The sequence below is a fragment of the Hesperophylax consimilis genome, chromosome 6 (assembly GCF_061612785.1).
Source record: "Hesperophylax consimilis isolate HC1 chromosome 6, BYU_Hcon_1.0, whole genome shotgun sequence".
NCBI classification, from domain to species: domain Eukaryota; kingdom Metazoa; phylum Arthropoda; class Insecta; order Trichoptera; family Limnephilidae; genus Hesperophylax; species Hesperophylax consimilis.
In genome coordinates, this window is record NC_142841.1 from 38,888,434 (window position 1) to 38,915,928 (window position 27,495).

General features: G+C 32.4%; 1 protein-coding gene across 1 annotated transcript in view; it reads right to left on the bottom strand.

The window, feature by feature from the left end:
- LOC149423329 (uncharacterized) overlaps positions 1-27,495 on the bottom strand; it is a 174,317-nt gene that overhangs the window by 107,602 nt on the left and 39,220 nt on the right. The window contains exon 2 of the mRNA XM_089632669.1: positions 22,927-24,094. Within this exon, the coding sequence (XP_089488795.1) occupies positions 22,927-23,899 (973 nt within the window). The 5' untranslated portion in view covers positions 23,900-24,094. The remainder of the gene's footprint in view (positions 1-22,926; positions 24,095-27,495) is intronic.

The following is a 27,495-nucleotide window of genomic DNA, read 5'->3' on the forward strand; positions in this document are numbered from 1 at the left end:
AATATACATCTAAGTTCGTGCCCGCACTATCGTATTCGGTCAACTTCGATCAACTTCGCGAGTAGTGTAGCTGTAGTAGTGTAATTTATAAACACATTGAAACGAAAGGAACGAAGCAACCGCAAGCAGCGTTATGCGTTGTTTGCGGTTCCTTCATTCCTTTCTCAAAGACAAATACATAGCACTATCTTTTTTTATGTCAATACAAATATGGGATGCTAGGAAGAGGAATATGGGAAAATACCTGGCTATACAGATTCGGTCACCTAATACGGCTAAAGCCGTTTCAGGCCACATTCCGATTCTTTTTTTAAAATATATTACTTTGAAAAAGTTTATTTGTATTTATTTTTGTTCCATTTCCATAGTCCTCAATAAGTTTTATACCTGTTCTGAGGTCTACATACTACAAACTGAAACATTCGGTCGGAGCCGCAATGTTTTTTTTTTTATTTCTGTGGGCCTTAGAAAACAATAATGTTATTTATAACGGTTTTGTTGACCGAGGGAGAACGAACACAGGTTCTCTGTTTTTTGACCAGATGTAGGAATATTTTTTACAATGCCGGCCGGCGTAGTCCGGTGGTAAGGCTTTGGACTCCCATTCCGAAGGTCGCGGGTTCGAACCCTGTGTACGCAAATAAATTTTATTTGATTGATTTGTGTTATTTCACAATTGATTAATTAAAATAATAAATACTATATATGCGGCACGTTCCAGAGTGGAAGATACTCCCAGTATCGCCTTGGTGTAAGAACACCATTCAGAATTGAAACGTTTCTCCAAATGGCTTTAGCCGTGTTTAGTGACTAGATCTAAATGGCCAGGTACTTCCCCACCTTCCTCTTCCCCATCTCCTTCCCTTACCCACTTACCTTCAGCCAAACAACATACCCCAATTGGGGATGCCATAGTCTCACTGGCTCCAGACCGGAGCAGTTGGGACTCTTGTGAGCTATTCACTATAAAAATACTATGTAAAACCAAATGCCAAAATGTTTTTAATAGAGATATACATAATTAAGAAATTGGCACATACATCATCATACATGTCATAATATGGAAAATCAGGACTAAAGATATATGAAGAAATAATAAAAATATAAAATGAAATGTCAGGCTTTCTGTAAAAATATTAAAATACATACAATTAAATTAAATGTTACCTTGTATATATTCGTTTAAATTCTAACGTAGTATAAACTAATTAAATAAATAATACAAAAAAAATAGTGCCATCTGGTAACTGAAATTCATAACTTTTATAACGAAGATTTACATCACCGCCATCTTACTGTTTTCAGGCAAACGTTTTTAAAATAAATTCTAGTTAGAAAAAATATTGTTTTGGAAATGAACAACAGAGTTCGTGTGTGTCGAAAATAGTTGATTTTGTCATGTCTACAATCGGTCTTAAAGCATTATTTTCTTCTTGTATAAATACGGCGTAAAGGGTTGTAATCCGAGATATATATACGGACTATCTATATGTGGACGCATGGAACTTATCCGAGGTTCATGCACCATATAGCTACAAACAGATTTAGCCTAAAAACCAAACGTTATAATCCAAGAACACGGAAAAAAGAGTATTGCTAATTTATTAAGAATCTATTAAAATTGTTGGATATCCGTTTACTGACGGGATTGCAGGCCTATAACGAAGGAAACAGCAAGTTTCCTGATAAACATTCGGTAAGTTGCGAATGTATTATCACGGCGTCGGATTTGCTAAAAGTTTATCAGGAAACCTGTTAATTCGTTAAAGGCCTGCAATTCCTTTTTTAAACTGATTACAAATAGGAAGAGATTCTTAATAAATTAGTAATGCTCATTTTCTCCGTGTACTTTCATCAAACGAAGATTACATTAAAACATGAACATGTAAAAATAATTTTTCACTTTTGGGTTTCCCCAAATGTGCATTCTAATCACTGACCAGAAAAATCTTATAAGTGTAAAAATATGCTGACTCGAAAAAAAATTATGGAATTAGCATTTCAACCTAATAAATATGCTTTTCTGGTGCTGCGCAAATCGTTTATAATAATTATTTACCTACATAAACCACATTTTTAAATCCATCGATTAAAAATATATTTACGCATTTGCGAAACGAAAATTTTTCGAATAACAACAATATACTTATAACTTATCTTATCAAAAAAATTAAAACGTTTTCAAACACTTTTGAGTAATTATTTCCAATATTCCGTTTTATGAAGTGCTGATTTGATATCAGTAACGTGTGATAAAATTAAATTTAATCGTAGTTATTTCGGTGACTAATAATTATTTTAAAACCTAATTTTTATCAAGGCATAAATTTATCTACATCACCAACCATGCCGTAAGATACCTCATTTATAGTTAACTAAGAAAATAGTATTTTATAATCTCTAGTAGTGTAATCTACAACGATTTGAAAGAAAACAGTTGTCGCCACGAGAAATGAAAAGATTTTCGATTTTTGAAAACGTGTGACCGATTTGATGAAGAAAAATTGAGTTGACTTCGTGCACACACCACACATCTATCGGTTTATTGTTTATTTTTCAAAAAAAAACGGCGCAATACAAATTATTCTTTTTTTTATAAGTATGTTAGTTGGAAGTATCTGCATAACTAAATAAAGATTCAAAAAGAAACAAACAAAATATGTAAACATAATATATGTCATTAAGATAGTAGTTATAGGCCTTAGTCGCAAGTCACTAAATATAAGTCTTAGATGTAAGTCAATATTTTTTAAGTCAAAAGTATATTTATACAGCGCCCTTGAGGTGATTTTTACTAGCTGAAGTCATCGTTGTTGCCCGGGCTTTACGTTGGGTTTTGGAAATCAGACTTAGACAGTGACTTTCATCTTGTTTTGAAGGTTAAGAATGCAAAATTTCATCAATCTCGGAATAACACTGTAGATTTGTATAAAAATTAAACCACGCCGCCCGCCCGCTACAAACACACAGACGCTCTCCTTTATATAAATAGAATATTGTAAAATTTTATAATAATTGAACCAATAATAGGTTTCCACTGATGACGTCAAAAAAATTACAATAGGAGATGGATTGAGTCTGTGTAGAATAATATTTGCTGTGTGAATGTCATTTATTAATTTTAGGTTTGAAGTTATGAGGTGCCAAGTTGAATAAATCTCTGTGTGAATGTTAAAAATGTATGAATAGCGGTGAATAAATTGTTTTGCATTGGGGGAATGAGTGTTGCATTGGGGGAAGTTTAACGTGTGGTTTTGTCTGATTTGTCTGGTGGTCTTCATTAAATTCGTTTAAGTAATGAAGGGTCATCTATCACAGATGTGGCTATTTTTATCAAGAGTGGGTATTAACCTGCAAATTATTAAGGAGGACGCATTTGAATTTATTTCTACACACCAGTTATACCAAAATTGTAAAAAATTTGCTTCTTATTTTTTACTTAAATTTATTGCATGCATTTTGGGGACTTGCCTCCTTTTTGCGAAGTTCTATATGCTGAACGAAGCGGGGAAAGGGAATGAGAAAGGTTAAGCCAAGGCTTATTTTATTTTTCATTGCACTACCCCTGGTTTACATTCTAGAATAAATAATTTTTAATTTTGAAAAATTCCACACAAAATAAATATTTTTATTTGCTCACGTCGGGAATTAAACCCCGAACCATTATTTAAACCAGACAAAAATGTTTGAATCGGGCTAAGGGTGACCAAATAGCTATGCAAATAATGGAAAGATAAGTACCTATCCAGGTTTTCATTCAAAGCGAACACATTTTCTCTTGCGTCTTTTACTAAATATTTCTGTGTAGGTGAGCACCCAAATAAGCCTATAAACCAAGTCGTACAGAATACAGCCACTACTATTCGACAATAATAATAGAAGAACCTCTAACGGTAAACCACTCCAGCCATTGCAGCTAAGGTATGCCGCGCGGATTCACTGGAACCTAATGTCACCGCGGCCGGTGGCTCATCTCGTCCGGAATTCTCTTACAATAATAATACTAAACTCGGCAAGTCTGGACACAAGACACAAGTCTCTGCCCGCCGTTCATGGAACCCGGATGTGCCAGAGAGAAAACATAACACACGGCGGCGAGAAGAACAAAATAATACAACACCGACGTCAATATACTATTATTGAAAATATTAAACATTTCATGCCTGACATCTAGCGGTAAAACTGCAAGCTAGATTTTGCTAACAAAGTTTTCCGCTTGAAGAATGCTTTAAAAGTATCCCTACCGGTAATTTTGTGAACTAAACGGAAATCTGCTTTACCGACGTCCAAGTTGTTTATAATATGCGGAAAATTAAAACTTTATCATGGCGTTGTTTTAGATTAAATAATACAAAATCAAAAGAAATAAAATGTGCAATTAAGTGCAAATATTCTTAGGTATATATCATCATTTAATTACTAACGTAGTTTTAGTTTTCATTGTTTTAGATTACTAATAGAATGTTTTTAATCCTCTATGAGAAAACGACAGAACTAAATAATCTTTATTTCTCTTTTACCATAGATCTTGGTGGAATAGATGGATTAGTTTTTACCGACGCGTATGTTTGTTTGTGTACGAATTTTGATCACAACGAAGTTTGATATGGTATTTTTTAGGTTGTCATAAAAAGCATTTTGGAACATTTTTCAATGAATATGATTAATAATTAATGTGACCTTTATTATTTTATTTTGTACTTTTTTAAATGTACTTCACAACATTACAATATAACACGGAAAATAAAGACAAGTACTTATACGAGTAGGTATAATATAAGTGATGCATATTTATATCTAAAATATATACAGGTGCCGTTAGAATTTTAATTTTAAAAATACATCTGCGTTATTTATTCAGTATGCTTAATAAATTTAACCATCGATATATTTGAATAAGTAGATGTATTTCAAACATCAATCATCATTTTTCTTGGAAAATTGGACTAGAAAAGAACGTGTTCCCCGGTAACCTTTCTCGGAAAATGAATCAGATTTGGAACAACTCTTTGAATTGATTTCAAACCGAAAAAAAACTTCATCGATAAATTAACATATTAATACCAATAACATATTACTTTTATTTATAATATTAATGGAGTGTTAAATTTCTCTTATTTAAAAAATCTAAACCAAAATTTCTTTGAAATCATAAGATTTCTAAGTAGATACTTAAAGGGCTGCGCTTCTTCTTCATACAAAACTTAAATTTGGATTTGAAGCCAAAATTCTTAACCAAACTGAATAATTATTTTTTAATCAAAACGTTTAGCAAATATTTAGTACGGATATGTGATTTTTTATTTGTTTGTGTTTTAAATTAGATAATATAGTCAAGTAAAGAATTCATTTTTTTTACTATTTTAGAGGCAACTTTTTTATAATCATTAAAAAAATAATATTTCCCAATCTACTATGTAAATACAGTGAAATTCAAATAAAAAATTGTAAAAAAGGCGTTTTTTGTGGCGGAAATTAAAATTTATGTACGACAAATTTGTGTAGAAACGAAAATCGGTCGTTTGAAAGTAAAATTTAAACCCATCAAAATAGTTTATTTTGTAATTAACATTTTTTTATTTTCTATTTATTTATGTTTAAATAGTAAAACAGGTAAGACTTTTTTAATAATTACCATTAAATCACAAATACTTGACAAACTTGCCTCTAAAATCGTAAAAATCGATTTCTTTAACTGCCCATATTTTACAATTTGTGACACAAATAAATGAAGTAGTATATATCCATATAAGATTTTTTAATTTTCAATTCGGCATTGTCAATTTTTAACTTTTTCGTAGGCGTCTGACGTTTATAGCGGGTTCGATTTTAGTTTATCAACTCGACGCTCGAAAGCATATAGACAAGTGCGAATCTTCTTTCAACAAAGTTGATCAAGTTTTTTGTTAGAAATCGTGGCGTTCAATAAAAGTTGATCAACTTAAATTGTTAAGGAATGTCAATTCATAGGGAGATGCGCCAATGTTACCAGCATATATCAATTTCTGATTAATTGCGTTATCGACGTGGGTCTGGGTATCAAGAGCGCAACCGTGCTCGAGAAATCGGTATAAAATCATCCGTAATTACGCTGTAAAGTTATCGATTTCATTGTACTGGATTCTACCCCTGGATTCGAGTCCCAGTTTATTATTATTTATTATCATATTTTCGGTTGTAAATATTATTTTCAATGATTAGATATAGATTACACTGAATGTGGTCAAATTTCACAAATTAGTTCGTGCTTACACGCAGTTACAAATTATAATAATATTATCATGATTGTTAAATGTCGTGTAGAGAAACCTTCGAAAATAATCAGACTTATTAAGTTTGGATGGAAACGAATGTTACATTCAATCTCATGTTGCGCAATTATCCACTTACAAGTAGCAACAAGTGATATAACATGAAGTGATAATCATGATTAGAACAGGCCCGAATTTAAAATTGCTACACGGAGAAAACTACCTGATAAAAAGTATTGCTAATTTATTAAAAATCACTTATTAAATTGCTAATTGTTAGCCATTAACGAATGAATTGATAAGCATCATATTTAAGGCGATGCCATACGTAGTAATGCAAAAAAATGTGTTTTTGGTTTGAAAATTTGGTCGCCTAGAAATGTTTCAGATGCTTTAATTAAATACTGCGAGTAGAATACATCTTGGCCTTTGATATAATCGAGTATTTTTTAGATAAGTCTTTTTATGAGCCCAGAAAAAAATAATGTATAAGGCATATGAAAACTACTTTAAAGTTCAAAATCTCCTACTTACGAACCCATTTTCGGTTATAATTTTATTGTATAATGTGGCAAATTAATTTATTTATAAAATGATCGGAAAAAAATAATATTTGTCCCTGAACATCCACAACATAAAATAAAAGGCACTTTTTGGCCATGTTTTTTTCTTGCATAAATCACAATAGGCGGATGGTGAATTTAAACCTTATCGCCATCTACGTAAGGGTTGTTATTGATAGCGGCTCAATTTAAAATATTACACGATATAGTGCATCGCCTTAAGTAAAATACCAATGTTTTGTCACGATTTTGACACGAACACGTGTTCATAAAAGTCCTAACATTTTTAAATTTCGTCTTATTTATTTATTTCACATCTATTAAGGCTTTTACACACATATATATAAAAAATATATATATTTACGAAATTATACACGAAAATAGTGCAGGAAACGACTATTTAAAACAATTGTAGAAAAATAAATATAAAGTCAAAATATCACTGAAGATATTATTATATATTATATTATTAAGATAAACGCAAGTGGATGAACCAATGATTACGAATTAACCAACCTTTATCCAGAATCATCCTGTACTTCCGTTTTCAACATGATGTCTAATAATTTGAAGAGTTTTTCAATATACGTTGATACGTAATAGACGGATATATATGTATAAAGATAATATTTTATATATACAAAAGTACCTACCTAATAGACTGTTCGCCATATTATAAAGGACCGAACATCAAAAATTCAATCTTAAAATTGGGTCAAAGGAAAATCACTATTCAATATTATCGTAAGTTTGCTACAAAAATCTGTAGTTTCTAACAATATAAAAAAAATTAATAAATAATAATGTGAAATGCCAGTCTGGACGCAGGATGAGCTGGTCTTACGATTTCCAATCTCTCATTATTGAAGTCTCCAGTTTTCAAATAATGACGGACTCATTGATTACCAACCAAAAGGAATACCCACTGCTTTGGGCTGTTGAACAAGGAATGCATAAATAAACCACTCACTAGATCTTCGGGCTGTTTGTATGAAACAATTTGGTCCTAAAAAACCATAGATATGCCAATATATAGACAGTAAAATTTTCATTCGGAACCTACTTATTATACTATACACCAATGAAAAACTCTGAAAGTTTATTCCGTAGACTTTCAGAGTTTTTCATTCATGTATATAGTTACGCAATCATAATATGACGTCACAATATTTCGGTTCCAATTTTTGATCGAAGTTATACCCCCTGAAGTAAAGCCAGTGACCTGATTATGAACTGCTCAGTTATGTCTTCCGAGCGCAGGTTTGGCAACTGAAGTGTGTCAAAAAATTCCATAGATGGCAATCTAACCTATGCACAATAGTTAATTTAGTAAATATTGGTGGTGCCACACATCGAAACCATAAATATAAATAAGTAGAAGGATCCACATACCTTGTTACAAATTCTTTATATAACACCATCCCGAAAAAAATAATGTTAGGGTAGGCAGAGTTGATGAAATGTCACATAATTCTGTACTTGCAAACGCTTCCTCATCTCACATACCCCAATCACATCAGTTATTCACAGTCCTGAAGTCCTGAGATGCCTAACGTCTCTTTTGAATGGGACCGTCCCGTTTTCAGGGACCCTGTCTGAACTGAACTGAATTGAACTTTGTTGTCTCGAAGGAAAGCTTTTTTTATAATTTATTATAATAGCTGTACCCCACCACGCGTTGCTGTGGCTCAGTATATCCGTGTAGATAAAGAAAGAATAGCGCGTGTTGCTTTTACGTCCAACAGATGGCGCTGTTTTTTTGTTGTTTTTTTTAATGCTTATTTTTCAACCTGTCATAGGTGATAAATTTATAATATAGATATATAAATAATAATAATAATAAGTCTTTTATTATCTTTTTTTGTGTAACAAATAGATATAATGATATCCTCACTGGGATCTCCCGTGCTGAGGATTTCATTTACATATTATGTATAATTTAATTATAAGAAAATTAATATTACATCAAAGTTACAAATAAATTTAATTATGAAAAAATATCATGCAATATAATTTTTTTTAATAAAAAACACAGGCATATTCGAATACATCGTTGTGTCAAAATTTCAAAGCAATCGGTGAAACATTTTCGGAGGTTAAATTGTGAACAAACGAACACTAGCATTTTTATTTATATAGAAGTGTTCTATATATAAATAAATTCATATATACCTAAATAGAACGGCGCCTCACAATTTTTACCTCATTTGACTCTTGTTATATTTCATTGGTAGGGAAATAATGGTTCTTAATCTTAAAGGACATTTTTTCGAACTCTCCCTTTCAAACACCATAACATTAGACTTGCTTACATTCATCATCAACTCATTCTTTATACATATCTACTATTTTCTATCGCTAGCTTCTTCTTTTAATTATTTCCCGGCCCTGTTAATGTTGCAAATTACTTACAAAATAAATTTAATTTTTCCACTAATCACTATGTTTCACAATCGCCCATAATCAGAGAAAATGGTAAATGCCCAAGCCTCTTACACTCAGCAAGAAGTAATAAGCGAGATTTATTATGATATTTTTACGTATTTCCCAGCCATAATCAAACAAAAAAGTAAAAGTCAAAACGCTAGCTCAGCCGGGATCACGAAGTCTAATGAAATGCTGGTGAGAACGTGACTTTAACAAGGTAAAACGTTTAGTTTGGCACATTTTTAGTTTAAATTGAAACATGCAAATGGAACGGTTACTTAGCAATGATACCTGTATAGATGAAAACAGATATTAGCGTGGTATACACTGAGATGTTAACATTACGCAAATCAATCTTACAATACGGTTCCTCAGCAAAAATATCATAATGTCTATTTACCATAAATTATTAAGTACCAACATTCATTACAAGAAATCCCATTTACTTATGGCGTCTCATTAGTGTTAATAGCGAAAAATAATTGGGATATTTATTATTAAGTAGGCAATCTACGCCCGTTATCAGACATTAAATTAAATCTTTAATTAGTTACATAAATCATTTTATAATAGGTTCTTATAAAACAAACTTTAAGCAACACAGCTGACATTAAATTACGGATAAGTGTTATATACCAATTCACCATTATTTAAAAATAAAAGGATATTGAAATACAATGACTAGTTACCACTCACTAGAGACACATTACTATGCTTCAATATTTTTCACAGTTTACAGTGAGATTAGCTTAAATTGGCTGATTTAATTACTGGAAGACAAAAAATTGTTAAAATAAAATCCCCCCTGTCATAAAAAATAACGCAACAAGTGGAGTCCCACAGGGTTCACACCTTGGTCCAATCTTGTTTATATATGTTTTAAATATTAACCATTGTAATATTCTTCAAGGTAATATCAACAAATTGTTAGTTTGGTGCAATGAAAACAAACTTTACTTAAATTCCCAAAATATCAAATAGATGTTTTCTAATAAAAAATATGTGATCTTTAATAAAAACACTGATAACAAAGCTCTGGAGACATTAACTAGAATTGGTATTAAATTGAACTTTGTGGCGGTAAATACTTAAACTTCTGTTGGTCAAAGAAACAATTTATATCAGGCACCATTTTTATTTAATATTCTTCCAAATCACCTAAGTCAACGAATTCCTTAGTTAAATTTTAAGACGATTCTAGTAATATTTTTTCATGCTTGTCCTTCATAAATTATAAGATTTTATAAAAGTCCCATTTGCTAAAAACTGAATGTCACCTTGTATCTCTTATCTACTTTGTTTCTACTTGGGAATTATGATTAATGATTAGTTATAGAATAATATAATCAAATTACCCATCAGGTAACTCATCTAATACATACTTTTTCTTTATTTTTGAAATATTTTGTGTTTGTATATAGTATTACTTTATGTTTGCTATTACTCTCTGTTTGCTTCAATGTAAATTGTTAACATCGATACGAGGTTGGTTTTTATGAGAAAAAAATTATTTATATATAGTGAGATGCAATAAATCAACACAAATATAAAAGTTCGGAATCACTTTCTAAATCAAATCTTTCATTTGTTAACCACATAACGGAAATCTCTAACAAGGGCTTCCAAATTAGAGATTTTTAACCAGGTAAACTATAAATTTCAACAACATTAAGTGTATACACAAAATAACACTAACATACCAGTTAGACAGGCGTACAAAGAAAACATAAAAACTCCGACAGTAAATTCAAGCTTTGGACAAAGACACTACCAATACCATGCTATAAAAGCTTTCAACAGTCTAAAAATTTAAATTAAAATTGAGGAAAGTAAAAATAAATTCACACACAAAATTAAAAATTGATTAAAGAACAAAAAAGACAATATTATCAAAATTTCATAGCATAAAATAAAAATAAAACCTACACGTAACACACAAAACCAATATAAAAACACATCACTCACAAACACACAAGATTATATATTAAATGTATTATTTTATCTTATATTGTAGATTGTATTTAGATTATATTTTCATATTATAAAATGAAGGCCTCAGCACGGGCAAGCCACCCAGTGAGGCCAACATTACTGGAAAACTTTGAAATGTAAAAAAATATTGTACCAAACAAAAAAAATTAAAAAAATTAAACTGTTATATTTTGTATTGTCTCTGTCTATTATATACTCTTACGTTTTATATTATATTCTGTCTCCCTCTGTCCTCCTATATATAAGCCCACTCTCTGTCTTAGTTTTTAGTTTTTAATCAACATCCTGATGAAGCTTGATTGAAGGGAAACCGGTAGATGTGAAAATTAATAAAAAATTAAGTCGTTATTAAACAAAGTATTTTATTTAAACAGAATGTCTAGATTCCACTACGTGTTACTAGAAGTCGGGATTTATTTCAGGGTTGAAATTCTGGGACTAACTGTTCCTTGAATACGTAAATACCCCTAAAAAAAATCACACTCGCGGACGTCATCATAACCACCAGTACGACCAGTACAATCGAGCGTGCCGAACACTTTATTTATTAACTCTCTTGTGCACGGTGGGGAGATTATAACGCTTTATACTCAAATCTGTAATACTACAAAACTCTGTTCAAAATTGAATAGTAAAATAAAATAATAACAAAATTCAATTTTTAAAGTTTTAAATGAATTTAACAACCATAAAGACAGTTACAAAACAACTAAGTTGAGAAGCATCTCTAAATAGTATAAAATCAAGTCGCTATCCGCGACTGTTTTTTTGTGCGCATAGTTCTTCTAAACTACACAAGGAATTTTGATAGGGGTTTCACTAGTATTTAGAGAATTTCTTACGAAAGGTATACATATATGATATATGAATATTATATATATAGAAAGTAGAGAAAAGTTGATGTTTTATAATCAAGTCGTAAAAATATATTTTCGGGCATTGCTAACGCAGACTAAAGATACATCAAAATAATGTACTGCGGAATTGTAAATTTTATCAAGACCTACAGAAAAGTAAAACATGGTATATGTTTATCTCTTAAGGATAACCCCCAGCAACACCGGGTACATGTCAGCTAGTTGAAAAATAAATAAATGTGGCGCGGCTAGCATAAAATCAAGATGGCTTAATTCAATAACTGCCTAGTTTCCTTCTTGAACCATAACGTGTAGTGAAAAGTGATCTTCAAAATATGTATATTTATATAAAGAACTAGCTGAACTCCCCGGCGCTGCTAGGGCTTTACACAGAGTTTTTTCAAAATCAGACTTAGACAGTGATTTTCATTTTCTTTTGAAGGTCAAGTGGGCAAAATTTCCAAGTATCAAAATACTACTTTAAGGGGTGGAAAAATGGAATGTGGTGGGGGTGGTTTTTTGTAATTTCGTGTAGACCGTGATCTTCCTTTTGTTTTGTAGGTCAAGCGTGCAAAGTTTCATCAAATCCACGCCGCCCGCTCGCCACAAACAATCAGATTTAAATATTAGGATTTAAAATTAAACAATAACTTTGTAAACATCACTTATAGGTTAACACTTAATGCCGACCGGGTTTCGCTACAACCGTAGCTTCATCGGGGCAGTATTATACTGCCCTGCTGAAGCTACGGTTGTAGCGAAACCCGGTCGGCATTAAGTATTTACCTATAAGTGATGTTTACAAAGTTATTGTTTAATTTTAAATTATAATGTCACATCACAAAGTAACCACTTCATATGAAGAAATTAAATATTAGGGTTGGTTGAGGACAGTGTGATTTAATTTTTATACAAATCTACAGTTTTATTCGGACATTTTTGAAATTTTTAACACTTGACCTTCAAAATAAGAGGAAGGTCATTGTCAATATCTGATTTCGAAAAACTCCGTGTAAAGCCCGGGCAACGTCGGGGACTGATATCAGATATGTTGCCGTAACTCCGATAGGAATATGAAAAAGTAAAGATATAACAAAGAACTGGCGGATAACAAAAACTTACATTTCAATTCAGACGCATTACAGCGTACCAAATAAGGTTCGGTTGCGTTCTATACAAAATGCGAATTAAGCAATCAGTTGAACAATTAAATTGTATTCAGGAATTAATTACTACTATCCGCCTACAGACCAAGCTTCATCCTTGACTAGACATCTGCTTGATGCAAACTTCCGATGTTACCTGAATTGTGATTTATCTCATCTCAATGAGAAGGCTGCCTTTCCGATTGAGACAATAGACCAAACGTTCAATGGAATTCAAAATATCAGATGTCATGTTTTACAATATCAATATCTACATAAAACAAATAAGCAGCCATATTAATTCAACAAATAAAAACCTATTATCTACTGCTCGTTCGTTTGGACAATGTGCACATTTTCTCATTTGTTTTTGTGGCACAGTTTTGGGGAAGTCACCTCACTTCGTTGCATCGAAATGGATCCCGTTGGTGGAGAAGGTAAAAAGTCACACACCTCTGCCATAACGAACCCTTCTCTTTCATACAAATATAAAATAATAATAAAAATCAATAATTCAAATATTCTGTAATAACTAAGAAAAATCAATCGTTATAATTTGGGAGGAGGGTTTGGCTACCGCCGCCCTAGGAATGATTTATTGGATTTTGGCGCAGTTTGCAATAGTTTCGGAAGGGGCTCTATTTTATCATTAACACTTTAATCAGCTGTGCATATTAAAATCACACCCCTCGAGATACCAAGTTTAAGAGGCGGGTTTAGGTACCGTCGCCCCGGAAACCATTTATTAATGAGGCATTATAACTATGTATAATATATATATTGTGTAATGTTCACTATTCGTATGTAAAAGCAATTAAAAAGGGAATAAATAACAATAAAGCAATGTACATTTTTTTGTGAAAATGTCCATATTAGTATTTTCTCTAAAATACACGTATTACGAATTAATTCCCTCAAAGGAGACAAAACCTGATTCATAGTTTATGTCATAATATATGGATGGTTAGACCGAACCTGCGTAGAATGGAAAATAAAAAATATGTAATTATTGAAGACAATATTAACGATTCCTAAACGAAAATCTAAAACAGAAAAATCAGAAAATCCCCTTGCCTTGCCGGGGTACTGCTCTGTAGAGTAGAGTAGAGCGGTGCCCCGGCAAGGCAAGGTTCGAGTCCTAAATGTGACCTATCTTTTTCAGATTGTTCCGTTTCAAATTTTCGTTTAGGATTTGCTAATATTGTCTTCAATAATTAAATATTACCATTTGAGGTTTTACTCATTAAGTTATTCAAAAAATGCATTTACACGAATAATAAATAGTCTAGTGTCTAGTCATTTAATACCTAAGGTCATTCACTTTAATAATACAACGAACACGAGGAACATGGTAGAAAGCTAATTTAATTTTCAAGAACAGCTAGTAGACCAGACAGCCATGGGCATAACGTCGGAGTCACCCACGTGCGAAATGGTTTAGCCATAAACTTTTAACGATTGATCTTTAACTGCATCCCATACATTATTCATTTAAAATATTATGGCACTGTTACGTTATTGCATGACTACTGCTTCTGTGTAGAAGCAGCAAGAATTATGCGGAAATTTATGGAGAACGTTAAAAACAAATTCTCACAGTAATTTTATGTGTAAACATTCATAAACTAACTAACTAACTATCACACCGTTTCCCCGAAGGGGTAGGCAGAGAGGACGGACCGCCAAACAACTCGGTCTTGGCACACACTTCTTGCCTCCTTCACATTCATTCATACGTACTCTTCTATTACTCTTGACATGGCCGGACTCAAGTATTTGGTTCACTTGATCGTGCCATCAGATCATAGACGGTTTTACTGAACATACGCCTCAGGAATCTCATTTCTACAGCATCAGTTTACTACCATCCTTCCTCTGCCAGTTCCATGTCTCACTGCTATACATCAGGGTTGGCACCAGCACTCCATTATGAGTGACATCATTTACGACTATATTGCACACTGTTTTTGTATCTCTCTTTCAAACACTATGACTTTAGACTTCATATATGCTTAAATATATTTTTTGTGGTTCCATCATAACTCCTCATGAAACAAGAACTAGGATACAATATTTAAATATGTAACCTATTGAAATATTTAAATTATGGTTAAATATTTAAATATGTAACCTATTTAACCTAGTTTTTGTTTCATCACTTTTCATAACTTTATAAACTTTTTATAGGTGTGTTGAATTGTCTTTTTGATTAGTTATCCGGTTACCATTTTATGTATGTCTGCCAGTATAACTATTTCGTGTTTTAGTTCAAAGTTTATTAAATTATTTATAACATTTAGATGTCTCATGTTTAGTAAAACTTTTTTTGTCTGTCTTAATCATTACTGATTTGAAAGAAAACTAAAGTCGTCAATATATGTACATGAATCCTTTCGCCTATCCCATGCCCCAAATAGGATAACAATATTGATTATCTGTTACAAAGATATTATAAGAACGAGATGTGCTATGAGCAGTTCTTACTGTGTGGAATTGTTTTGCCGAGTGTCGCCGGTTTTGTTCACCAATACTACTGCACACCTTCGCTTGCGCTAAGGTATCCGCACTAATACATAGAACAGATTTCTGTGCGTACACGTCCCGATACCGTTCAAAGTACCCTAATTAGGTAGTACTCCGCCTACGGTCCGACGGCCAACATAGCATATCTCGTTCTTCTAATATCTTTGATCTGTTAGGAAAGAATATAGTTGTTTTTCAATTTTTTTTTAACTGATTAATCTCACCCGAAGTAAGACAGAGTTGACCTTACTTCGGGAACGCTGACACGCCTTAATACAATTCCGTCATCTTATATATTCAGTAATCACTTCAAGCAGATACAATCTTCCAATATAAAAATTCAGTCTGCGTATGTTTGCGCTAGCAAAAGTAGAAAATTAGTCGATCGATATCGCTGAAAATTTCAAAGTTTGTTGATATTAGTGCCAGGAGTGTTTAGAAATGTTTTAAATGGTAGAATAAGTCGGGGACGCCCTAGGAATACTTAACGCAATATCTCTGCACCAGAATGAGACGCGGAGTCGAATTAAAGTAGTTTTTCAACAGTAACATTGTGGTATACAGTAGTGAATGGTGAAAGAAGTCGGAGACGCCCGAGAAAGACATTAGCAATAGGAAAGCATTGCGGGTGCACTAGTACTATACATTATATTAAATTACAACATTTTAATGTATCATGTTGCGTAACATGTGGCCAAATTATTGATTTTTACGGTTTGAAAACAACTTTTTTTGGATCTCTGTACAGTAATAAAATGGTATCAGTTTGAAGGCCAGTACATTATCAATAAACAAATATAATGTATAATAAGTAAGTAGTCTATATTGTCCTTATGACGATGCACTACGAAGTAACACAAAATCGTGTGTTTTTGGTTTGAAAATATGATCGCTTAGAAATATTTTAAATACATTAATTAATTACTGCCAGTAGAAGACATATTGGCCTTTGAAATAATCGACAATTTTTTGTAGTAATTATGGTTTTTATAAGTCTAGAAAAAAATAAAGTATGGGGCATATGAAAACTGCTTTAAAGTTCAAAATATCCTACCTACGAACCCTTTTTCGGTTATGGTTCTATTCTATTGTGTAGTGTGGCAAATTAAGATCTCAAGAAAATGATCGTAAAAAAATAAAATAAAAAACGCTTTTGCGATGTTTTTTCTTGCTTAAATCAAACCATACGGCTGGTGGTGTTACGGGAATTTAAACCTTATTGTCATCTACGTAAGGAGTGATATTGTTACTGGCCCGATAACGGATGTTCACTTTTTTTACACTCCCATGCCCGGAGAAAATTTACTTTTATTTAATATTTATATTTTATTTTGAATCGCTTCATATTATTCGTAATCCGGTTAAAAACGGGATTGCAGGCCCTTATCGAATGAATTGATGGGTTTCCTAATAAACTTTTTGCTAAATACGAATATTTTATAAGGGTGTCATAAAAACGTGTTCATGAAAATCGTAATATGTTCGCATTTCGTCATTGTATATTATCAAGGCAAATGCAGATGCAGGAACATGTGTTCCTTTAAATTGGGTATTTACTAAATGTTTATCAGGAAATAGCCTGCAATTCTGTTTTTAACCGGATTACCAATAATTTGACGAGATTTTTTAATAAAGTAGCAATACTCATTTTTCTCCGTTTGGGTAAACTACCTTTCTGCTTTTAACGATAAGATAATAATAACTATTCTAACTTGCATCCAATGCATGTTGTCATTAACAACATAATTGACAGCCCTGCTATCGTTGCCCCTATTAAATCCCATGTGTCGACTAGGAACACAATACAAAATGTAATATTCTTCTGCAATACATACACAACCAACTATCAGACACACTAACCAATAGGATGCATGATCTGGACAATAAGTTTGGGGGTACTATTGACATATTTACTGACTTTAAGAATTAAGCGTCATCTATTTTTACCAGCACTTTGTTGAATCGTACTAATTATATTAGAGTTAGTAGTCGTTTTAGTGATTTTTTTCTTATTTGTAGTTATTGTTCTAGTTTCTATAAATTTTATTTTACGAATTATGTTTCATATCCAGTACATCAATTTAAAGTTATTTCATGCTTTTAAAACTTAGTGCATAATATTCGATAGCTCACTGGGTATATTCTGTTCTAAAAACCCATGTAAAAGTCCGACTGGGCGAAAAACCAAATAAAAATAATAAATTGATAATTGCCTATCATTAAACTTAGTCACCGATTGGTTGGGCTAAGCGTAAATTAATCTAGATAATTATTGTATTTCAATCTTACAAATGTAGAATTCAGAAGCACACAATTCATCAAGCACCCAAGATCTTGATGGGTATAAATAAATTATTGATACGAACTTAAAATGGCTTAATTTAATATGACGGCCTCCGTGGTCGGGGGAAGGCTCTCGTCTAGCAATTCGAAGGTCGCGGGTTCAAAACCCGGCGTGCAAAAGTACATTATATTTATTTATATAAAGTTGTGTTATTTCACAATTAATTCATTAAAAATAATATATACTTTACTTGCGGCATGTTTCAGATTCGAAGATACTCTCAGTATCGCCCTGGTGTAAGACCACCATTCAGAATTGAAAAGATGCTGGAAATGGCTTTAGCCAGCTTGGCGACCAGATCTGAAGAGCCAGGTACTTCCCACTTTCCTCTTTCCTATCTCCTTCTCCTCCCAACTACCCTTCAGCCTCACAACATACCCCAATTGGGGATGCCATAGTCTCACTGGCTTCAGACGGTTGGGAGCAGTTGTGCAAAATATATTTCATTTTAACTTACAAGGGTTCCCAACCTTTTTGAGGTTGGGAGCTACATTTTGCAGACGTCTATTTGAATTTCAGTTTTGTTTTAGGTAATGAATGAATGCAAATCTTGGAAGCGAATTCCAAAACCCACATTCCGATATCCGATCGAGCTGAAATTCGACAGATAGACTCGTTATCGATGACGATGCATTCTATCAACTATTGGTGTTAATCACGCGAACATGTACGCATTTCTTTGAAATCGTATGACATTACGGCTGTTAATATACTAAATAAACGTCGGTCCTACACGATCTGTATTTGGCGAAGTTGGTAGAATTGTTGACTCCAGTTCCTAGGTAGGAAGGTTCAATACTCAGTCTAACTTTGTTTAATACGGGTTGAATTCAATATAAATTTTCAAGAAGAATCCACTAAAATAGAACTTCTAACAAGAAACTTGTTATAAGAAAATTTTGTTAATGCTTAATTCAGATCTTCAAAATTTGGCCTAAACCGCTTTAACAAGAATATAACCAAACCAATTTGTCCTATGAATTTTACAATTTTTTCATCCGTGGTATTTAAAACATAAAAATATATATTTTCAATGTTCACAATAGTTAATTATTTGAATCGACCGAATTTAGCTACGCGATCAACCGGTTGAGAAACCTCGATTTTATCAATATTTGTGTTATTTTTATTTATTTATTTATTTGTACACACCCAATTAGGGCTTTTACATATGATACAATTAAAAATACATTTGATATAATCAGAGAGTAAAAGAGATATAACAATAAAATATGTACCAAATATATAAATATTAACTTAAAGCAACAAACAGAGTAAACTATAGGATGCACATTCCTATAAATTTGGATACATTGAAAATTTATAAACATTACAAAGCTATCAAGATAGACAAACAGATTTAATAACAATGTATTTATCGGCTGGACATTCAGTACCGTTGGTGTTCATGTGATATTTATTCCCTGCACTGTGCAGTCGGTTCATTACTGAATTTATTTCTGCTTTGTTACCTGCAATGTTACAATGGTAAGGTACCTTGGGCATGTTATAGTGAGGTTAAAATTCTAACGTAAAAATTGATAAATGCAATGAAAAAATAAACAATATCATATAATGCTGAATGATGCGTGACAATAAAGAGACAACCGGATAGAAATATGTTGATATGCCAGAAGGAAGCTCAATTTGACTTACTTTTATTGAAAATGATCAAGCATTTTTAAATAGTATTTAAGTCTCTTTAATTTCATTGGCCTGTTAATTAACGACAGCAATTTTATTTCGAAACGGCACAGATCATATTTCTAGTGAATATCTGTTTATAGTGGGTAGACTTAGTATTTTATTATTGTATTATCTTTATTTGCCATATGTGAAGAATTATGATAGTAGCTATGAACTATTTTTTATTACCAAGGCACTCATATGTTTTGTTTTGTTTTTGTATTCTCAATCACAAAACAGATAACGAATGAACGAGTGATCCTACCATAACTATTCTGTGTAATTCAATATTTGTAATTAATTTGTGATTTTCAAGACCGTAACTTTATTTGCTTTATATTATGTGATGTTTATTTATTTATTTTGATTTTACGCCCAGCTGGGCGTTTACTTGTTTATTTTTTTTTACACAAAGAACATCTAAATAATCATAACATCACAAAAACAAAAAACAAAATACTCTACAATGCAAGATGGATAAATATTACATTGGTAATATGTTGATCTGCTTTTTAATATAAATTCTACTAAGACTACTAGATTAATGTTTGATGTTAGTACATATAATGTAAACTAGAACGTACATCAGTATTAACTTAAATAAATAAATAATTTCTCAATCAAACCAGTTTCCAATTGTTTTCTGTAAACCATAAATTCGAAATAATTTGGAAACCCGTACAAACTTACCAGCAAAGCAATTTTAAAAGAATATTTCAAATAATTGATGCGTATTTAATCGTAATATATACAAGTCAATATTATTGGATTTTGTAACTTAAGATTTTTTTTATTAAAAAGTCGTTCTGTATGAAATTGGATGACACCATTTGATTGAGTAATCAACAACGTCAAAGTTGGAATACATGCATCACTACATTTAACAGTTGTATGTGAAAACAAAGTTCAACATAACTGAAACTTTTTTTAAAATTTGTTGACATTATGTTACTCATATCGTTTTGTATAATATGCAAAAAATTGTAAACGTTGTAGGTACATATAGAGACATTTGAGTAATGGAAAAATATATTTTGATGAAGTTGTGACGAAACAAATTCTAAGTTTTCTAATGCAATTCGTTTTGAAATACCTTCCTTCCCGTTGGAACAGACAGAAAATTTAATGGATTTTAATAAAAATAAGACAAATAAGGATGATATATGATTTAAGATTTTCACGGCCAAAAGTATTTTTGTTATTTGTTTTTGGGGTGTTATGCCGTGTTGCGCTAACTCCTTCTTTAGCCAACGTTTTCATAAAATAACACATCTGCCCTGATGATGGACACTGCAATGCTGTCCGAAACGTTGGCTAAAGAAGGAGTTAGCGCAACACGGCATAACACCCCAATAACAAAAAAAAATAAGGATAATATTCAAAGATAGGAAGGTGGTCTAGTCCGTTCAAAACGTGAGAATTCTCACGCTAAGACATTCGCAAATAGGATTATGAAAGGAGACTCTGCAATCGATATATCATACTATTATAAGAAGATTATTTTGAAGGTTATCCCCTTCTAAATATACCACAAATAGGCAAATTTATCAAACGGAAAATCGTTAAATGTAAATCTAAGTACAGATCTTGTTGCAGAACGATAAAAGATCAGCGGAAATAAAAGGAAACAAATTACCGAGAAGAAGATAGAGGAATGGATTAGGGTAAACTTTTTCAGAGAAGGAAGAAACCCCTGGGTTTGATTTAATAGATCTTATAGATTTAATAGGGTATTGTTTATTAACATTTTTGAACAATCAGATTGAATTTATTTTTGTGGAAATTAAAAAAAAAAAAATCGAGTTTACAAGATTGTTCCAATAATGAAAACTTATTGGCTCTATAACTATCACGTGCATAATTCAAAAATACCATAAACTATAACGATAATATTAGATATACTTTGCACATACGAGTACATTGGTTTTTATTTATTTTTCTTTCCTTTTTCATATCTATTATTTCCTACTATTTATTAAATATTTTTGACCACGATGTATTATTATAAAAGAAAAAAAATTGAATCTTGTATCTGTTATTTGCATGATATTACGACGAATAAAGTTTTTTAAATGATTGCCTGATGAAATGTGGTTGAATTTTTCTAAAGGAGTACGATGTAAAACGGAAGAAAATGAGAATAAAAAAATTAAAATGCTGTTAAATGAAAAATGAACTTTTATCAATTCATAATTTAAAATGATTGATACATAATAACGTACAAAAGTGAATACTTCAGAAAAGTTAACAGCTTAAATTATAAACAATGAAAGAAAACGCTGGTACGAAAATTGAGTCAAGGTTCAGTATTCTTCTTTAAGCAAGAAAGGCTCGATACTAAGAGCAGGATAGGACTTCAGCAATACAAGGCCAGAAAGGCAAACTTATCGCAAATATTAACAGACGAATCTTTCGTAGAATGGCGGAAAGATTAGAAGTTGACAATATAATAAACCTGCTAAAAAACACGCTCTTTATTAAATTTCAACAAAGACTCTTAAGAGGTTTTCTAGCCAGTTCTTTATTTTGTTTTTTAAAGCCTTGTTTACGTAGAATATAAAAAAATCGACCTTAACCCCAATAGAGAAAGCGAATATACTGGTACAAAAACCATAAACCGACACCCTCGTACTTCTGTACAGAACCGCCCGGCCTACAGACAAACCCGATCGGGCCCTGCGTAGGAGGAACAACATTTCACTTCCATTGTAAAAAGTAATGCATTTCTGACATGGTGATAAAAGAACACGAAAATGGTAAGATACGGTGATAATTTTTCCAGCGAAGTATCTGCGTGACTATCCCTTTCGATTTCATGAGGAAATCGCGAGGTCAATTATGTAAATTTTGACCTGTTCTCAATTATTTGCGTTGTTCTGCATGGAGAGGAAAAAAGAAACACTGGATAAGTTACAAGTTCAGTAATGTGGAGAAACTTTATGTGACAGAAAAGTACTGCAGGGGCCTCCGTATCGAGACCATGTAAGAGTGACAGGGGACCGTACAAGCTGGATAGTCGTTTTCCACCAAGCATATAGCACAGAACAAAACCAATAGAAAAAAGTTGACTTTTTGAATTGGATGTAATATTGACTAGTTTAAGCATGTGGTAAGAGTAATAAATTGTTTTCTGCTTACCCATTTCAGATATTCTTCGTCGTCTTTTCACTGGTACTCTCCTCACGGCCGTTCCAGGAAGATTCTCCAGCTCATTTCCCAGCTCTTGTGAGATGTGCTGTCGAGCGAACTTGATCATGGGTTCCCTGGACTGCTCTTGGAATATCCTGGTCAACTCCGCATTTATATATCCTGGCTTCAATGTAGCGGCTGCCGTCAACTGATCGGTGAAAGACTTTATCCCTTCTTTGAATCTTGCTTGTATTTCTTCATTAAGCATCTCGATAGCATCCTTGTGCATAGAGATACTAGAAGGGAATGGTTTAACTAAAAATTCATGGGTAATTCTCTCTGTTTCAACTTCTTCATTTTTATTTTCTGTTATGGCTTTGTCTTTTTCACGTTCGACATCCGGTGATATGGTTGTTCTAACATTGACTTCATCCACTAAACTATTTTTAATATCACTGTCATTTAGGCTAGGACTGGTTAGTTTTGGCGTTATCGCTTTGCTATTTTTATTTTGTTTTCTTTTACTTACCTGACTTCGTGTCAGGCTACTATTATCACTCGCGTTTTCGACTTCCGGTTCGCACTTAAGACTAACAGCATTTTCGGAAGCTGTTATCTGATCACTTCTTTCAAAATCCAATGTGGTATCAAATGATTGTAGATTATCTGGGACATCTTGAGACGCGTTATCTTTACACTCCAGATCTTTCGTCGCTTCATCTTTAATGGGAATGGTGTCTGTAGATGGGTGTGAAAATGTTCTCTTTAAGTTACTTTTTCTGTTATGCTTGGGCTTGGCGGATCCTTCCGAGAGTGATCTCTTGCATTCCGGTTTGTTTCCTGTAGCCTCGTTCGGTTTGCCATTTAAAATGCTTTGATTCGTTACTATCGAGTTGGAAGGTGAGAGAGATTTTTTTCTTGAGTTCCGTCGCTTATTGGCCTTCTTGGATTTAGTGGACGTCTGCTCTTTGGAGTTCTGCATGACGTCGTCGCTGGTAGCTTAGAGAAACAAACATTTGGTTTGCCAAATCAACATCAATCCTCGTTAAGATGCGTGCTAGATAAGAGGCATGTTTTGACATGCATCTTGGTAGAATCGTTTCTCCTGGACTGACTGTAGAAGACAATGAATTTCGATGTACAGTCGAGGAGTCGTTTGTGCTTTTGTTCCTTTGATCTGAAACAAGAAGAAAATCAACATTAATAAAAAAGTTAACATATTTAACAGACTCGGATGTGGCGCCCACACTATCACAAGTAAAGAGATTACAGAGAAACAATTCAAAACACCACGATATTAATATAGGTAGGCACCTGGTATTCAATCACAAGCTTATCGCAATTATTTGTATAGCTCCCACTACATGGCGAGATACTCGTACTGTTAAACACTACACGGGCTCGCTGTTTGCTGTGCAACTGTGGGCCACTGAATGAGCTGTAAGCTATGCTGTAACCGATTCCCCGATGACTGTAGACTGTAGGCTGTAGGAACAAACACCTGTGGAGTGCAACGTCCAGGCAAATTATGCCACTGCACAGAAAGAAACCGCGTTCATTCCAGGAAACGATATAAATAATATTACATCACACTATTTATCAGTGCCCTTAGAGATATCAATGATTTGCATGAAACATATTTGAAAACCAATAATTTATCATCAATCGTCAGTTTTGTTGCTTTCTTTGAAAGAAAATTATATGCTCTTTACGAACATGACGAAATCTGAACCAACCATCTACCGACGAATTAAGTGCTTTTTAATAACAACTGTGTTTAACTCCCGCCTTCACGCAATCTTTAACACTATTTTTGTCTAACCATTTTTTTTAAATGAACACTAAAAAAATGTACTTTTATTTTTTTACAAATTTGAAAATGGAAACAACGATTGAACTAGGAAATTAATAGTTTTAATTCAAATTAATTAAAACTAGTACAAAATCACTACTCTACAACTCGCAACTTAATGGCTTCAAACCTACTTACTGATTGTGTGCTTTATGACTAACGACGGGTTGTTTCAGAGAACGATTCTTCGAATTTCAAAGTTAATTTTCAAGTTCTGTGAAAGTTTTGTTATTATTTCAGTTTTGTCAAGTAACGTTATAATATTATAAGTAAAATGATATAATAACAGAACTTGAGTAGGTCTTTCACAGAACCCGAAAATTAACGTTGAAATTTTATGAATTGTTCAAATTCTATGAAATAACCCATAAGATTACAAAATGACAACCGAAATAACTAACAAACAAACAATCACGCCGTTTCTCTGCAGGGGTAGGCAGAGAAGACAGACCGCCAAATGACTCGGTCTTGGCATACACTCCTTGCCTCATTCACATTCATAAATACACACTTCTTTTAATCTGACTCTTTACATGGACCGACTTAAGTATTTGGTTCACTTGATCGTGCCATGTTTTCCTCGGGCGCTGCCCGACTCTTTCTAGCATTCATATTATATATTCTCGTTATGCTTCTTTTTTCGTTCATTCTACATGCCGAAAAGATCTAAGGGTCTCTTTCTTAATCTTTGTCATTACGCTTACATCAGCCTTGCATTCATTGCAAATCTCCGCATTTTTCATACGATCATACATGGCTTTACCACACATGCGTCATAGGAATCTCATTTCCACAGAATTCAGTATCTTTTTAATTAAGAATTATGATGCAATCGAGTAAAAATATAAGGGTGACGATCCGTCCTGTTCTTGATGGGGCTATAAGGCTTACTGGCGGAAATGGCAACTAGTTAAATTTGATTTTAATTTACTGATTGAAACTTTTATCTTTGCAGAGGATTAAGAATGGTTAACAAAAGCCACCTAACCACAAAAAACATCGTCTTATTATATTAACGGTAAAAATTACATAAGATATTGATTTTTTCTTGGTGATATGATGATATTCAGGCAGCTGTCGTATATGTCTTAAACGGTTAATTCCGTAAGTTGTAAGCATTACTGGTCAAACAAAGCTCGTTAGTGAAAAGATGTTAACTGTTCATTTTGCACTGTTGAAAAAACTCGTTGATGATGTATTAAAACTACTAGTTTTTTCTTAGAGTGAAATTCAAATTATACTTAAATAAACGGTGATTTTGTTTTAAAATTCTTCACTGCAGAAATAAATGGAAAACAACGCACTGATGGTGAAAAAATACATTACATTTAATAAAAGGTATTTTGGTGGCTTTTTCGTGAAAATATTTAACAAGCAATTACGAATAAAAAATAAAAATTCTTCTTACATTAATATTCCAAACTCTTCAACAAAATCCCACTTTATACATACATATTATATGTGAATTTGTATAAAATAACGACATAAAACGACAAAATTTAAGACCAAATTAAAAAGAAAAATACATAACAATATAATAAAAGCACTTTTTGATAAAGCGCAACTACTTAAAGGTACAAAAAGTGTTTTTTGAAATATTTTTGGTATACATTTAAAAACATGGATCAATAATAACAACGAGAGAAAATAAAATTATTCAATTGAAACTGCTGTTATTCTGTTTTTCTAACTTATTTGATTCAATTCAAACTGAAAGCAAAACAGGAGGAAATGTGAAGAAAATAACAACCGTTCCTTCCCTTCCCTAAGCCATTCTCCCCCACAAAATATCCCAAATTGGACATAATTTTAAAGTACCAATGGCAGTTAACTCTATTGCGATAATCATTAAAAAATACCACGCCATTTAAATGGTCATAAGAACAAATTTTTGAAAAGAAGGAAAATAATAAAAATAAAAAGTTTTAAAAATCTACAAAAAAAAAATTATTTCACATGGGAAAGGGTAATATTATGTACTGGAGAGGACTATTATAGGAGCAGGTTTAGCAACTTCTTACGTCGAGCTTACGGTAAAATAGAACCTAGACAATGGCATTAGCAATGGCAGTGGATGCGGAAATTCTCCCTCGCCATGAACGGCGGCAGTAATTAAATCAGAACCGTTTGGAGGCATTCCTTCTGCGATCTGACGTTTTTATCCAATAACCTGGGAAAGGTTGGCCATGCGTAAGCAACCAATTCAATGGTATGAAAATAATTTGCCAAATAATGTACCATACTATTTTCGATTAATCTGTACTACGAATCGGTTTTCATTATGAATACCAAAATATATTGTTAGGATAAATTAAAGCTTTTCCTATCGTTTCGCTTGAGTGGAATTAAAATAAATTTGTTAATTACTTTCAAATTGAAAAATATTAGCGTAAACTAATCTTTGGTAAATTCCTAAATAATGTATTTTTTAATTCTAAAATTATGAACGCATATAAGAAACAACTTTAAAACATATATTGATAAGATTATTTGTGATAGTTTCCCTTGATTGACTTTTATCTTTCCTATAAAATTATTCCCAAAATATATATTTTTTTTTAACTTTACAAACCGTTTTTAGACTCCGCTCGCCAAGCATTTTTTATGCCTAGGTATTACTTATTTCTATTCATTTTGAAGTAAACCACACTTCGAATATATTTTTATAAATATATTGTTTATTCCTGACAACATTACATCACACGATATGAGAAAACTTAGATATG